The sequence below is a fragment of the Dufourea novaeangliae genome, unplaced genomic scaffold, assembly GCF_001272555.1.
Source record: "Dufourea novaeangliae isolate 0120121106 unplaced genomic scaffold, ASM127255v1 scaffold193, whole genome shotgun sequence".
NCBI classification, from domain to species: domain Eukaryota; kingdom Metazoa; phylum Arthropoda; class Insecta; order Hymenoptera; family Halictidae; genus Dufourea; species Dufourea novaeangliae.
In genome coordinates, this window is record NW_015374074.1 from 681,977 (window position 1) to 697,408 (window position 15,432).

Below are 15,432 nucleotides of genomic sequence, written 5' to 3' on the forward strand. Positions count from 1 at the left end.
ATTTCACAGAAAGTTTCCGCGGTCGTGGTTTCGGGAGTCTCGACGGGCGCGGAACGATGGTCGTTTTACGCTGGACTTTTTTTTTTATGAACGTAACCCGGCAATTTCAACGGAAGAGTGAGAGAGAGAGGGAGAGAGAGAGAGAGAGAGAGAGAGAGAGAAAATAGAGACAGACGCTGATTTATCTTTGGTACCCGTTCTTTTTACCGCGTGCTTAATGCGACCGTTTTTTATCGTTTAAACGCCGTTTGTTCTGTTGCTGCGTCCGTTTCGTGTTTTCGCAGCCGCGACAACGTGTTTACCTGTACTTTTGAAGAATGCTAAACGGGAGATTGAAAGTTTCAAGCACGTGTTTTCTTGTCACAAGGATTGGCACGAAAGTATAACTGTTTCTAATTTTTCAAGTTGGAGATTATTCTTTTAGTGTTTGTTGAGTTACGTTTTATTGGAGGGAAATTTAAGGAACTAAGGTAAACCAACCAGTGAATGACCGAATTGTTGAATTTATGGACGTTTGAAATTAATACTTGAATGTATCTATTTATAACAACAAAATAGCTGTTGAAATTGAAATTACATTCATTATTTTTTAAATGTTTATAAAAATTATTACTCATTCTACTCGTAATTTTTAAAAATTATTTATAAATTGCAAAACATGCAAAAGCCCATAAAACTTCATTTCTAAAATATGTTTAATAAGAATCGTACTTACTAATGTTTGTTTAATACGCTAAACTAAAAATATGGGATATCAAAAGTGCAACTACGCTCCGTTTATAAGCATTTAATAATTTAACATTTATAATTTACATTTCTTTGCTTAATAGACATTCACTGGCATGCAGTCAATTACTGGTTGGTTTACCCTACTGTTATTTTTCTGATCTGAAATTGTGTATGTTATGGTAGAAGTCCTACAATTATGTATAAAGCAAGTGAATACAAAATATAATTTTGTAACGATTTAGGCGGGACAAATCTCTTATCAGTAGACTGTGGATATTTGCATTTATAGGATCGCTTAATTTGGAAAATGAGACAAAGTTTTCAATGAAATATAATACTACGTATGTGTTAATATTAACGTAGTAAAGCCTCTAGTTCAGAAATCAAAATTCTGCCCTATTTACCTTTTTAGATATTGATACTGAAAATTTTGAATTTACATAAACTTCCGTAGTCTACTCATCAGGGAAAGCATTTCTGTTAAATATTTATATTTACTATGTATCAATGTATTTATTTTAGCAAAAACTTTTAGTTTCGTTCAAACTGCATTATTTGATTTTACTGTGAAAGGAGATAGACTTTAACGTTAATTTCCAGCTGGTGGTACATTACAATATACATATACGGACCACAATGCAATTAAATTAATTATTGCATGTTTACAACTCAATCGAATAGAAAAATTTACAGAATTCTTTTAAATAAACATATTTATGTACATTCTCAAAGATTAAATAGTCTATTTACAAACGTAAATCCAAATTTTGTATATCCATGAAAATGGGTAAAATTGAGGATTTGTAAATATCAGTACATAAAACGCAGTTTGCAAGCTTTCTAACTATAAATATTCCATGGTTGAAACATTTTCAACATCATGTTATTTAACTAAATAGTGTTGTTCTTTTTTAATTATAAATTTATTTTTTAAAGTAAGTAATTTTTTTCGGGTTACTTCCTAACTTTTCCACTCAAACTTAACATAAAATATCACGTTGTTGGAAATGTTTTGCAGTAAAACTATAATACCATTTAACATATTTCAAAATTTTTCTCCCAAAAATTCATCACATACCCCATTACTAATTAAGATAGTCTTATTTGTTCGAAATCATTCAACTACGTCCCCGTCCATTAGCATTAAAGAACTTGTTCTGATGGACACAAATGTAAAAGTTCACACAGATTACATATTTTTTACAAGCTTTATCATCTGTAATCACTAAAAGTATTACCTACTGATCTTAACCTTTTCGATACAACGCATTTCATAGATATTTTACGCGTATTTCCAACAATTAATAATTCAGAAACGAAGTCTCAAGATCAATTTCGTAATTCTTAATTTTCATCTTATTTTAGCATCTAGAATCTAGCAATCAAAGTGTCCTACATTTTCTTTAACATCCTGAATACCATAGACTGATAGAAAATGCAAAAATCTGTGAGTCGGTACGCCGTAATGATGTCAGGTCGGATGGGTTAATCTACTTCAACGCACCGGTTTGATGACTGTTTAATGGTACACAGTAGTTACTTCGCGATGAACGACTATAGTCGCTCATAGTGCATGGAGTTCGCTTCATGGCGGACGGCTATAGTCAACTATAGTATCGAAAGGGTTAAGATTCCCTTAACACTATACAGGGTATCACAAAAGAAGCGTTACCTTTTTTTCAAATAATTTTCAAATTAAACAATATAAAATAAAATTTTTTTTATTTATAGTTTCTTAATTCGTTTTAATTATGTGTGGAATATAATATCGGCCAAATAGCCACCTCTAACTATTGTATAAAGGTGCGTTCCTTTAACAACATTTTTCATAACATTTTCAAATATTTCTTGTGTTATTTAGTGAATTTCTTGACGAATGTTGTCCTTCAGCTGCTCAATTGTGGTCGGTTTGTTTGTATAGACATTTCCTTATGCACCCCCAAAGAAAAAAATCTAGAGCTGTTAAATCAAGAGAACAAAGAAGCTAATCAATGTCACCAGTTTTTTATATAGTTTGTCCAAGAAACATTTCTTTCAAAGTTTCAATCATATTGCCATCCCTAAAAGATGCAATGTTTCTGTTACAACATACACTGCGGAGACGACCACTCTTAGGTCCATCAGCCACAGTAAACAAGTTTTTAAATTTTTAATTACCGAGAGAATAGTAGGTTTACTTGACACATGTTCTCGACCGAAAATTTCTCGTAATTTTCTTTGTGTGTACACAACGGACGAATAGTTTTGTAATACGGTTCTATCTCAATGATAAAATTGGATGGTCCACTACACACAACTGTCAACTGAAAACTCACATAACTTCATCACCAACAAATGGGCAGCGTAACAAAGTGGTAACGCTTCTTCCATACCACCTTATATTTTAATAGTTTCATGACTAGACTGAGAATTTCATGCTATCATAGCCTGTAGTACTTTTTGAAATACAATGAATGATGAAACTTTTATAGGGTGCAACGAATTTTCTAGTTTATTCTTAACTCAATAATGAACTTAACGAAACAAACAAATTCCTACTTCTGTTCTTGTCTTTACGAATTAATTTATACAATGTCATTTTGCATGAAAATCCACAGTCTATTCGTGACATTTTGTTAGGTTCATTTCGTATTTGAAGTATGTCCAAATACTTATCCATGGTAGTGTATAGCCGCTTTCGTAATGTTTCAGCGTCAAGAAGGATTTTACAGTGTCCTGGTGATTATACTATATCACCGACGAGACTATTGCACCAAACAGGACCAGTCTGCCCAATAGTATTCAGTCCTGGTTCCGGGATCACCGGCATGATCACATCTCCATTCGCTTCGAGCGATTCCTTAACGAACGACATCACGAGAGACCACAGCGATGGAATTTGGAACGAGTCTCAAGCGACGGTCCTCCAGGCTGACTCGTTAGCCCTTTTAACACCGTCCTCGAGGAGGAGGCATCTCCTACTTCTACAGCACCAACAGCGATCCTCTATGGACACCGAGGCGTTGGATATCGAAGAAATAATGGAATCGCATCCATCGAGTCCACGGATACGTCTCGAGCCGGCGACGCCCATCCAGCCATTAACACCAAGGTAACATGTCATATTTTCTTCACCTTTTTCTTGATAATTACGAAAATTATTGATAGTATAAGTACAGTGGACTCTAACTATATTGCCACCGTCGGGACTGTAGGGGAGTAAAATGGCAATGAGTTCAGACCTCCCTTCATGCTAAATTGTATCGTCATAGCCTCGGGCTCAGCGCCTGCGCAAAAGTTGGATCGTTCTGGTGCGCCAGCGTACGCAACGTGGTGGGAGACCGAAGTTGTGTGCTCGAAAGTACGTGTGAAGGGGAAGTGCCACGCGTAGCAATATAGTCAGAGTCCACTGTAACTATGTACACTGGCGTGCAAATTCGGATTCTGCTAGGGGAAAGAACGGCGTAGAAGAAAAGTCTCCTACCACTTAGTAAATTTATTCCAGGTACTGAAATAAATGTTAAGTCGAATGTTAATTTGGCATAAATTTCAGTAATTCCAAATATCAAGTGGTACAAGCATGGTAGGAGTCCCTTTCCCAACACTACTTTTTCCCCTAGTGGAAGTCGAGTTTGCTAGTGGGTGTACATATAGTGATTAGAAGCGCTCGGAGGTGGCCGTTCGCTGGATACTCCCGAAGCCATAACGCAATTCATGCTTCGATCATTCCAGGACAAGCGGATCGCTTTTGTGCGCCAAGTCTGGGATTTTTCTCACATTCAAATATGTTACATTCCATGTGAAAATAGGGAAGTTTAAGTCATCACTTCAACGGGGCGGCGCAATTATCTGAATCGTCGAACGCCACGAAATTTGTCGGTCTACTTCGACCACTATTTTAAAGTATCCGCGAATTAAAAAATATATTTTAAAGAGAAAAGATCACAGAAAACGGACACATGGTTTTCAAATTTTTTCAGACTTGAACGTGCAGTTTATAAAACAAGAATATTCTTAATATTTTTGCGTTGGAAAAATAGCTTTAGATATAAATAACAGAAATGATATAAAAAGAATGATCCTTTACGGTTAAAATGAAAGAAACATCATGTTCGCATTTTTAATAGTTATGAAGATACAGATTCGTCTGTGAAGCCAGTTTTCTTAATCCGGCGTTACTAAGGTGGGGTGTCACAGATCTCAAAGATTTTAAATTGCTCCGGGAGTGTAGCTCCCCTTTCCGCAACCCGCCACTCGACGCCATAAACAACAGTCAGTTGCTCGCAAGCAAGTTTAGTGTGCAGACGTGTAAACTGTGCAACTACAGAAAATGAAAATTTTTAATTGGCAATATCATGGAATCTCTAGGCAAAATGTTTATTATTCTATTAGCTATTTATAATGTATATTGTCCTTTTGTAACTAATACCAAAATGCCTAAAATATAATGATTTATTTAATTCGTTGACTATATAGGCTAAGAAGAGTATATTTTTATTGAAAAATAAAGATATTCAATTGGTTTAGTATTTTTGCATAATAAAAATTTAATTTTGTGGTTCTGCATTTTTATTTTGTGAACTTGCAGGACACTTAAGCAATACGTCATGTAATATTGATTAAGAAGAGATGGATTTCTATAACACACTACATTATAGAAATGTCTTGATAAGTGTGAGTCGGCTTGCCCACGATAAGTGTGAAGTCGTCATCCCCACCATTGGGGAAGGGGGCCGTGGAACCAGTGAAGCGTATAATTTTTTGCCCGCCGCGATACGGCGGCTTTCCTTTCACGAGCCGACGGCTAGTCGAGGGGAATAAATGCAACGATGAAACATTTTGTTTGTGGTTCTTTGTTAACGAAACTTTTACAAACATATTCGTGAGATTTTTCTGATTAAAATGATACCAAACACGATATAATTTCGACCATGTTTACTTATGATTTATCAGAAGCGATAATGAACGAATATGAATTGTTAACACTTTCTACATGAGTAAATATGATCCAAATTATGTCGTATTTGGTATCATTTTAATCAGAAAAATCTCACCAATATACTAGTAAAAGTTTCATTAACAACGAATGAAAACTAAAAAAGGTTCACCGTTGTATTAGCGTTGTATCTCTGATACCCGGGAATGTAATCTTTTCTTGATCTTCCCTCGTTCAACCGTCGCGTCGATCCGTCGAATAAAGTCTCTTTCTTCTCACCGACTGCACGACGAACTCGACGGACAGAGCGAGGAAATGTACATGTATATGTACGACGCTTCGTCAGCGAATGCTTAGAGAGCTACCGACAAATGAAATTAGCTGGATCACCTCCAGTCACACATATTTTTATTATTAGCCGAAACGGTACACACACAATCGGACTGTGTGACGAAGAGAATGAACGAGACACATCGAGGCCGAGTAAGATAACGCGAACCGCAGCGAGTACGATGTAACCATTGGCCGGTGGAAGCGTCGCAGGCGGGCCACGCAGTCGAATCGAGTGCAAAGAGATGCTTTCTCTTTCTATTTTTCACTCTCTTGTCCTTTTCTATGTTGAAACACTACAAAGGTAAGCGACTGAGGCTCGAGCTTCGAACAAAGAACTGATTGACGAGGTTCTGACAACTGTCCACGCTCAGCATGAGTGTGACTCCGCGGAACCGAGGCATTCACACTTATCAAGACATTTCTATATTTGGGAGGCTATGTGGAACCCCACCTTACCACTTTTGTTACGTGTCCCCACTTCATCATCGACAGGTTAAAAAAGGTGAAAAGTGCGAAATTTGAGGGTCTGTATTTTTTAAACAATTTCGAAACTAGCGAAGTAATATCTTAACGGCCTCCTCTATATTCACGTGGATTATAACATATTTTAATTTCAAAAGTAATCCACTTAGCGTGGTGTGAGTTATTTATATTTGAGTTGAATATAAAATATAATGATTCACTGCGGATCCCCATTTCAGGTTAAATTCATAAAATAAAAAAAAATCCTCTTCTGAATATGCAAGCTGCTATGAAAGAAGCAATTTCCATGGTTTCTTTTATGTAATGTATACGTTTTGGCCCTAAGGTCCAAATTATCGAGTTTAAACTTTCGTTATTATTTCGTGTGTATACACCTGAACGTCTTTCTAATTTTATCAAAGCCAAGTCTTCGTACATTGGCCGAATAATTTTTAAAACTTTTTTATTTAACGACGGTTTGTGTAACTTGTGCAGTAACGAATTCGATCGTGCCATGCACTTAGAATTTTTAATGGCGCACAGCTTTCCGGAATCCGTTGTAACTTCGTCATTTCGTCGAATTCAAGTGTAGTGTTTTAGGTAGGAAGAATATTTTCGTAATGATATACTTAATGAAAATAGTATAAAGAAAATTCATTTTTTACCCCTTCCAAATAAGAGTATCCTCTAAAGCCCCTAAAGGGGATAAAACACCTTTGAAATAGTCAAAATTTCGATTTTTGGACTATTACATACTCTAATAGCTACATCATTTCTGTGTATTGTAAGCGTGAACACACTCCGAAATCCCAAAAACTAACGAAATGCCAACCAAAAATATGAGAGCGTGTAGACAGGAGCGAACGTTTACTACTTACCTGGTACTTCAAACGCGATTTCCCACGAACTACGTTGTTCAAGACGGTCAACATAAAACCTCGAAAACTGTTCCAATGATTTCAATGAAAATTAATAATAGATCCACAAACCCAGTCCTCCGATGTGTAGGGAGCGGATTTTGAAGATAAATTCTTTAAAAAAGGATAAATATTTTTCCTACAAAAAAACGATAAAATGTTATTTTTCAACATAAAAACTGTATTATATTTTTTTCGAAGTGGTGCTTACGACAGATAGTAGAGACAGTCTTATGGGTTATAAAAATCCTTTCGCTGTATGCATTATGTCTGATAATTCACCTGGTGAGAACGATGTACACCATCAGATGGTGCACCGCGTGCACGCCTCTACATTTTTACCCAGAGCATTTATGTGATTACAGACATTGAAACATTTTTTCGTTTGTACTAAAACGAATAGAATAGTGATTAAAAGTAAACAGAAAAATCTGCTCTACCTTCGTTTCGGCAAAGGCCTGTCTTCAAGCTGTCAAAGGTGTCCTATCCCCTTAATTGACGCAGACCCACAAGGGTCTGGGTTAGGTGCACGAAAGTGTCCCCCTCTGATTTTGATAAAACTTCGTATGTCTGTTAAGCAGTCAAAAATAAGGGATACGTATTTTTTTTTATATCCTGAGACGCGACTTTACAGGGTGAAACCACCGCTCAAAGTTTCGATCCGAAATTTTTTTGTTATAAACAAATTATATTTTGGACAATTTGTTAGCACCATATTATTCTACATAAAACCCCGCAAACCTCGTCCATTAGAAGTTTTCATCTATCTCCTCTGGTTTTCCAGTATAGTACTTTTGGGTCGAAACTTCGAGGGGTGGTTTCACCCCTTAAAATCGCGTCTCAGCCAATAAAAAAAATACGTATCCCTTATTTTTGACTGCTTAACAGTCGTACGAAGTTTCATCAAAATCGGAGGGGGACACTTCCGTGTCTTCCCTTGTCAGATGCCCACCCATGATGCACATGTGCATCATCGGGGTTAAACGTGTTAAATCAAGCCATCGAAAGTCGCCCCGTGGTAGATATCTCGCGTGCAACCTTAAGCAATTTTTAAAGGCAATTGCTTCTCAGCGTCGAAGCGATCGCGCCGGGCAACGGTAGACCGAGGGGCGTATTTCGTCGTTCCAGTCCTGGTCCGCCGTTGTCGCAGCCGCAGTCGCAATCCTCGAGCGAGTTCGGGTTGAGCCTCGCGCGAACGGACTCGGGCGGTCGTACGAACACCGACCTGTCCGAGACGTCCGAGGACTACGTCACTGCCAACACCTCTACCGAGACTGGGACCACTACCGGCACCTCCGCGACGACCAGTTCCTGGTCGAGGCCCCCGCAGACGTCGAGCGCCGCGGCGTCCGCCTCGGCGACTGCCACCGCCGCGGAGGGAAGTTCCTTCGAGAGCGCGAGCTCGATCTACAGCTTGGCTCGCAGCGAGGTAAGCTTCTTCCTTTCAACTCCTGGCGTGGTGTGGGAAAGTGAAGAGTAATACAGGATGATTCAGAAATGCATGGCAATACGTCAGAGGGTATAGTCTCTTTCCGAGCTATAGTAACTTTATGTGTAACCCTCTCAGTGGGTGTGGTATGCGATACCGTTGAGGGTACACTGACGTGCAAACTCGGCTTCCGCTAGGGGAAAAAGTGGCGTAGGGAAGGGCCTCCTACCACTTTGTAAATTTATTTTAAGTACTGAAATAAATATTCCAATGATTATTAATTTGGCATACATTTCAGTAACTCCCGAGATCATGTGATAAGGGGCCCTTACTCTTACGCCGCTTTTTCCCATAGTGGAAGCAGAGTTTGCTCGTGGGTGTACAAGCCGCTAAATGTGTCATTTGCTACTTTTTCAAAAAAGTTTACCGTCTCAGGGCTCAGGACGCTGAACTTGCCACCGAAACCCTTAAAAGCGTGAAAGATCCGAAACCCAGCTGTTTTTACGAAGATACTTTAACTCGAAGAAGCACTATAAATCTACACACTTATATAAGGGTCATTCCACGCGAAATCTGGCAATTTTTGAAGCACGATTTTGGAGTTTTGTTGACGTTTGGATATGTTGTAGTCTGTAGTGATACAGTCATTCCCCGATGAATGCGACACGACCAACGGTACTATTCCCACCACTGGGGGTCTCCATTCTGGAACCAATCAAAACAGAGTAAACAGAAACTGCGCCGAGCCTCCTCTTCGTAAAAAAGAACAAATTTATGAGGGGTTGAAAACCTTTCCGCCTTGCCACGAATGCTCCGAAGTTGGGCCGATTTCGTCGCATTTATCGAGACATTACTGTATATAAACGTATCATGAAAGATTTATGAAAATTTTAAAAATTTCTGAATTTACAGCTGTTTGAAATATAGTGTCGGCATTTTTTCAATAAATCATAACTGTTAAATTAACAAACTTATCAAAATGAGTTTCGTGGGTGCTTACATTTAAGATGTAGCAGTACCTAACCAAAATGAATTCAGTTCGAAAAAAATATTTTTTAACCATTTATTCAGCAATTGTTTTAAAGAATTACAATATTATAATAGCGGGGAAGTACTTAAAATTTTTAAAGAAAATGAGGATACAGTCCTAATTGTCCTTATTTTTTTTACAAATTTTCGAAAATAAAGACACTTCAAAATTGACCATATGAAAATTAATTAAAGTTAAAATTAGCTCAATACCTAATGCATGGCTTGTTGTGCTGTCTTCTTTTCTAAAATCGTCAATTTTCAAAATTTTTAAAAATCCTTCGAGATACGTTTATATATCACTAAAGACTACAACGTATCCGAGTGTCGACAAAATCCGAAATGTTACTCCAAAAAGTATCCGATTTCGCGTGGAATAACCGATAAGTAAGAAAACGTCATATGAACATGTATCCTATCTATTCAGACAGTGATGCAATAGCTGAAAATATTCAACATGTATTTTTTTTTGGTGGAGATTAATGATTAGGAAGAGGGAAGCGGGTAGGGGTTCAATCTCCTTTCAAAGCTAAGGGAGGAAAAACTTTTGTCAAATACTTAAAAACAGAAGGAGCTAGAAAAAAATGAGAAATGCAAAAATTGCTTGGTGTCATAAGGAATAACACCTTGCAAACAAACTTTTTGGAAATCGTAATGTATTACTACTATATTGAAGTGTACTCCATGGGTATTACTTTCTAATTGTAAGTAAGGTATTTATTACATTCATTACTTTTATTTCATACTTATTCGATTCAAACAAAGTTAATACAGCGTTGAGAATTACATGTATACACACAGCATTGATTTTATATTCAAAAATGGAACATCCATAAATACCATGTACAACTACAAACTACAATAGGATATTATAAAGAATAAAGAATATTTATTTTAGGGATAATACAGCAGGGAATAAAAAAGAATGAATACAAAAATGAGAAAATACTTAAATAGTGCCTTTATTAGATCCTGCGTACTTAAGGAGGCCAATGATTTATTAAATAATTGGACGTAATAGAATTATATTCTTAATTGTATTGTTATAATTATCTCTTCCATTTAATCGACTTGATTTATGAAGCAGCTAATAAAAAAACAGTTTCGTATTAATCTATACATAGTTCCACTCGCATCTTTAATAACAGAACTTTCAGATTCCTGAGGCATTGGGGACAGAAATAGACATTTCGCTTTGGAAAGTATTGATATTTATGCACGGAACACAAACCAAGATATTTATAGCGCATACCAACCCACTGAATACAGGCCGTTCGTTGAATATCAAATACACGTCTGTAAATAGAGAAATAGGAGAAGTCGTGATACCAAGTAACATTTTTGTCCACGTGTATGTAAAATATGTTTACCTGATACAGTTTCACGTATCAAGTATTCTTTCACGGTCGATAGATAAGAAGTTCTATTACGGAACTAGCATTATAAAATATACACAGTAAAACAAAATCATACAAGGTGTATATTTCATAGGGAACACGAGTATTATATTTTATGAAAAGTTTATTGCTCGGGATATTTTATAATTATAATTTAAATTGACTTCTTACTCAGCCGCGAATGTTACAACTGTTGCTCTCCAAGGAAATAATCAAGAGGAATTAGCGTAAATGGAACGATAACAATTTTCATAATTATGGTTCCATGAAAGCCTTATTTCCTTTAAAAAAAAGCTTCGTTACATTCTAACCTAGTTACCGATTCACTGAAACTATTATGCTTTCATATTTTCGAATTCAAGGCATTTCAAACTGCAAGAAAATTGGAAAGAAATAAAATTAACGTTTTCAGTATGAAAATTTATAAGGGTTTTTATAAGAATTTCAATATAATGAAAATACCTTGAAAATTATCTTGATTCTCCATAAATTCTATTATGAAATTATTTTCTGAATATTCTGGAATGTTATAAGTGCACTGCCGGCCATAAATATTAGAACACCTACTCTGTGTTGAATAATTGTGACAAACCGTTGAAAATTTGTTGCAGAGTTATTTTCAACCATTGTTACTTTATTTAGTATTTTATATTCGAAGCATGCAAGAAGCATGCATTGGATAAAAAGACAGATTTATTATAAAAAGAGAATTTTTCCCTTATACGTATTTTGTTTTCATCGATACAGCCAGCACGTTTCCTGATGACAGTTGTCGCGAGTTTTGGCATTCGGAACGTCAGTTTTTGTATGGTATCCGATGAAATTTTATTCCCAACATTTTCCCACTAATTCCGCAAGTCTACTTTTGATATTTGTCCTATTCCTTGTATTCTACGATTCTGCTCATCACATATTTTCTCTATGGAATTGAGATCGGAGGATACGTTTTTGCAAAAGTCAGTTGAAAATGAACAAGAATTTATGTGCTAATTAGTTTTCGTTGCGGATTAAATCGATGGATAATTATCGCATGCGCGTGCACTTGATTCAATTTACATCATTGAATTACGTGTCTGATCATTACAAGTTATTTTTACTAATGTTAATAATGATCGACTTGATCGATAATGTATTGTAATACTATCTACTTTCAACGATAATTTAATATAAATTGACAAATATAGAATTATTACAACAGAACACCAAGTCATTATTGACGTTTGTTACAAGTTGAAAGAGTGGCTAATATGTAGACACATAATCTTCTTCCTTAATCGTCCAATCATCTCTCGAATCAGATCTTAATCGTCTAATCATCATTGAAATCAGATCTTCTTAATCGTCTAATCATCTTTCAAATTGGATTTTCTCGAAAACGGAGCCCTACATCAAGAAATACTATTCTACGTTTTCGACTTACTTTTTCATCAAGCAACCCCTCCAGTCAGGTTGTACCACTATTTGGGTCACACCCTGTAATACCAATCAGTAAAACTAACACTTACTACTCAATAATCTGATTAATACATTTACACAGCGAATTATTATGCAAGATTATATTATCAGAGAACATGTTACGCAGACAAACGTTGAACAGCGATTAACTTTTTATTGAGTTAAAGATAAATTAAAAAATTGTTAAATTTTTACTGATGACATTATTCTATCTTATTTCACACATTCGAAAATGTTAAAAATTCATAAATATAGAAAACACCGAATTTATTAGAAGATTTTTGGTTTCTTTATTACACATGAAAAACAATATCTGATTTCAAAATAATTGGTGAAACCACGAGTTTTTTTACAGGCGCCCTTTTATCAAAATGAGCAATAACGTTTTTACAGAAATACAACACATCTTCAAAAGCATTCTGGATCTCCTCTTTGCGTTATTCAACTGTTTTCAGATTATTCGCGTAGACCTTCCGTTTTACGTAGCCTCAAAGGAAAAAGTTCAACGGTCTCCAATTGACATCACCATTCCCTGAAATTACACGTCCTGAAAAATTAATTTTGAACAAAGTTATTGTATAGACGTTAGTTTTTGAGTTATTTGAATGCTATGCGTCCTTAAAAATAAATCCTTCCTCATAATTTGCAATGGCATGATCTTTGAAACGCCAGTTTGCTGTGAACATCTTGAAACTGACGTTGTCGGATTTTCTGTTACATTTTCACGATTTAATACGATATTTTCTGAAGAACAACCTGGACGAAGGTGTGCATGTTAGAGTGATCAATACCCAACCAGTTGTCTCGAATCTTTTCCCTATATTGCAAAGCAAGAATCGCGAACAAGTTTACACAAGCTATTTTTTATCGAAAGAAAAATTTCATAGCACAATTTGTCCCATTAAAGTGCGTTGTTCCCTTATATACGACTTCATCACTAAATTCGCCAATGTTTACTCACTAGAGATTTAAAATACAAAACAACATTTTGTTTCGAAATTGAGCGACATAACTTCACAAAAACATCCCGCTTTAATGAAAGACCCTGTTATATAGATCACTTAAATTCCAGGGTGAAATGTAAAATTTCGCAGGGATGGTTCACCGTGGTCGGTGGAAAATTAAATTCTTTGGTATTCCGTGTCAGGCTGTCATTGAAGAGCCATGCAGCCCCCCGCCGATACTGGAGGAAACGGAAATTCCGTTCGGATTGGAGGTGCCTCCGTCACCGGCGAGGTCCAGCAGCAGCAGCAGTTCGGGCAGTTACGACCTGAAAGATGCAATGACAGATTTAGGTCAGGAGCTCGAGCAGAGTGCACCTCTGAGCAGACACACCTCAGAAACGGAACTCGATCGTGACGTAAGACGATAATTAAACTAATTTCAGTCACTCCACTGATCGAACTCATCCTGAAATCTGTGAATTTCATCCTTCGAACGGAATGAACCGTCTACAAATGAGAATGGTATTTGTTACATTGAACAATCTACTCAGGTAGTTTTCAGACATTTAATTTGGAGTGAACTGTTGTCCCTAAACTAATTCTTCGCTGCCATAAATTGACTAAGTTCTACACTCATTTTAAGTTAGCTAATTAGATATTGTAGTTAGTTATATTTCATATATTCTGTGATCAGGATGTATAAATATAAAGTATACAGTGTACGCGTGTTCATTAGAAGATTTAGGTTATTAAGATACAAGGTCTGATCAAAAAGTTCTGGGACCTTCTGCATAAATCATTTATTATTAATCTTTGCAATATATGTATAATTCCATAGGGTCACCTTCAAAGTAATTTTTTTCTGCTCTTATAGGGTAATTATGGCAGAGATGGCGCACATTCTGAAAAATTGATCCTGTGCCTAAGCTTTGCAATGAAAACGTTTTCTAAGAGTAGATATTGTTAGCAGAACATCATGTGCTGCTATTTGCATTGAAATAAATTAAAGTTTCAATATATATCACCTTCAAAAATTTGAAATAAGACGCTTTACCACGTGATTCACAAGAATTGAGAAATCGCAGTAAGAATCTAGACTTCTTTCCGACGTTAGCTCACCACGCTATGAAATGTATTAATCAGTACTCACTATAACTATACTAAAGTTTATTTACACTACACACTATATATACAAACAAATTCCAAAAGGAATTAAGGCTGTTGGGTTCCCAACAACAATTAGGAAATATTAGCCCTAGCGTTAAGGGTGACGAATGACTCGGTCGATGTCTTTACTAGGCGAGTGCTTGTAACCGAATGCCTCCAGCCTGCACACGCTGTCTTTTCGGGGGAGGAAGAAAACCCTTAAAAGAGAAAGTTCCCCCGACCACTTAAACGGAAATTTTCCTGTCAATTCGGGAATCCCCGCGCACAGCTGCAAACCATTTTATTACCCCCGAAACCTTGAGCTCATCGGCTCGAGGGCAAAAATGACCAGCAACCGTGCGGGGACGCTCCACAGCCAACTACCTAGCTGTGTCCGCTACAATTCTATGGAATTATTGTTAAGATAGATAATAAACGATTGTACATAAAGTCCTCGAACCTTTTGATCAAACCTTATACAGGGTGTCCCAAAAATGTCCTCCGACCCGGAAATGTGGCACTCGGGGGGTGAATTGGAACAACTTTTTCCTTAGCAAAAATTTAAACTGCGGCTTCGTTTACGAGATATTAACGAAAAACCGCGACCAATCAGAGCGCGAGTTTGCCAGCCGAGTTCCCGCGCTAGCGGTGGCTACGCGCTACGCTTGTACTACGA

General features: G+C 36.7%; 1 protein-coding gene across 1 annotated transcript in view; it reads left to right on the top strand.

Annotated features, from left to right (window-relative positions):
* LOC107190484 overlaps window positions 1–15,432 on the top strand; it is a 164,532-nt gene that overhangs the window by 76,808 nt on the left and 72,292 nt on the right. Inside the window, exons 7-9 of the mRNA XM_015579293.1 lie at window positions 3,421–3,820; window positions 8,413–8,785; window positions 13,814–14,026. Of these exons, the coding sequence (XP_015434779.1) occupies window positions 3,421–3,820; window positions 8,413–8,785; window positions 13,814–14,026 (986 nt within the window). The remainder of the gene's footprint in view (window positions 1–3,420; window positions 3,821–8,412; window positions 8,786–13,813; window positions 14,027–15,432) is intronic.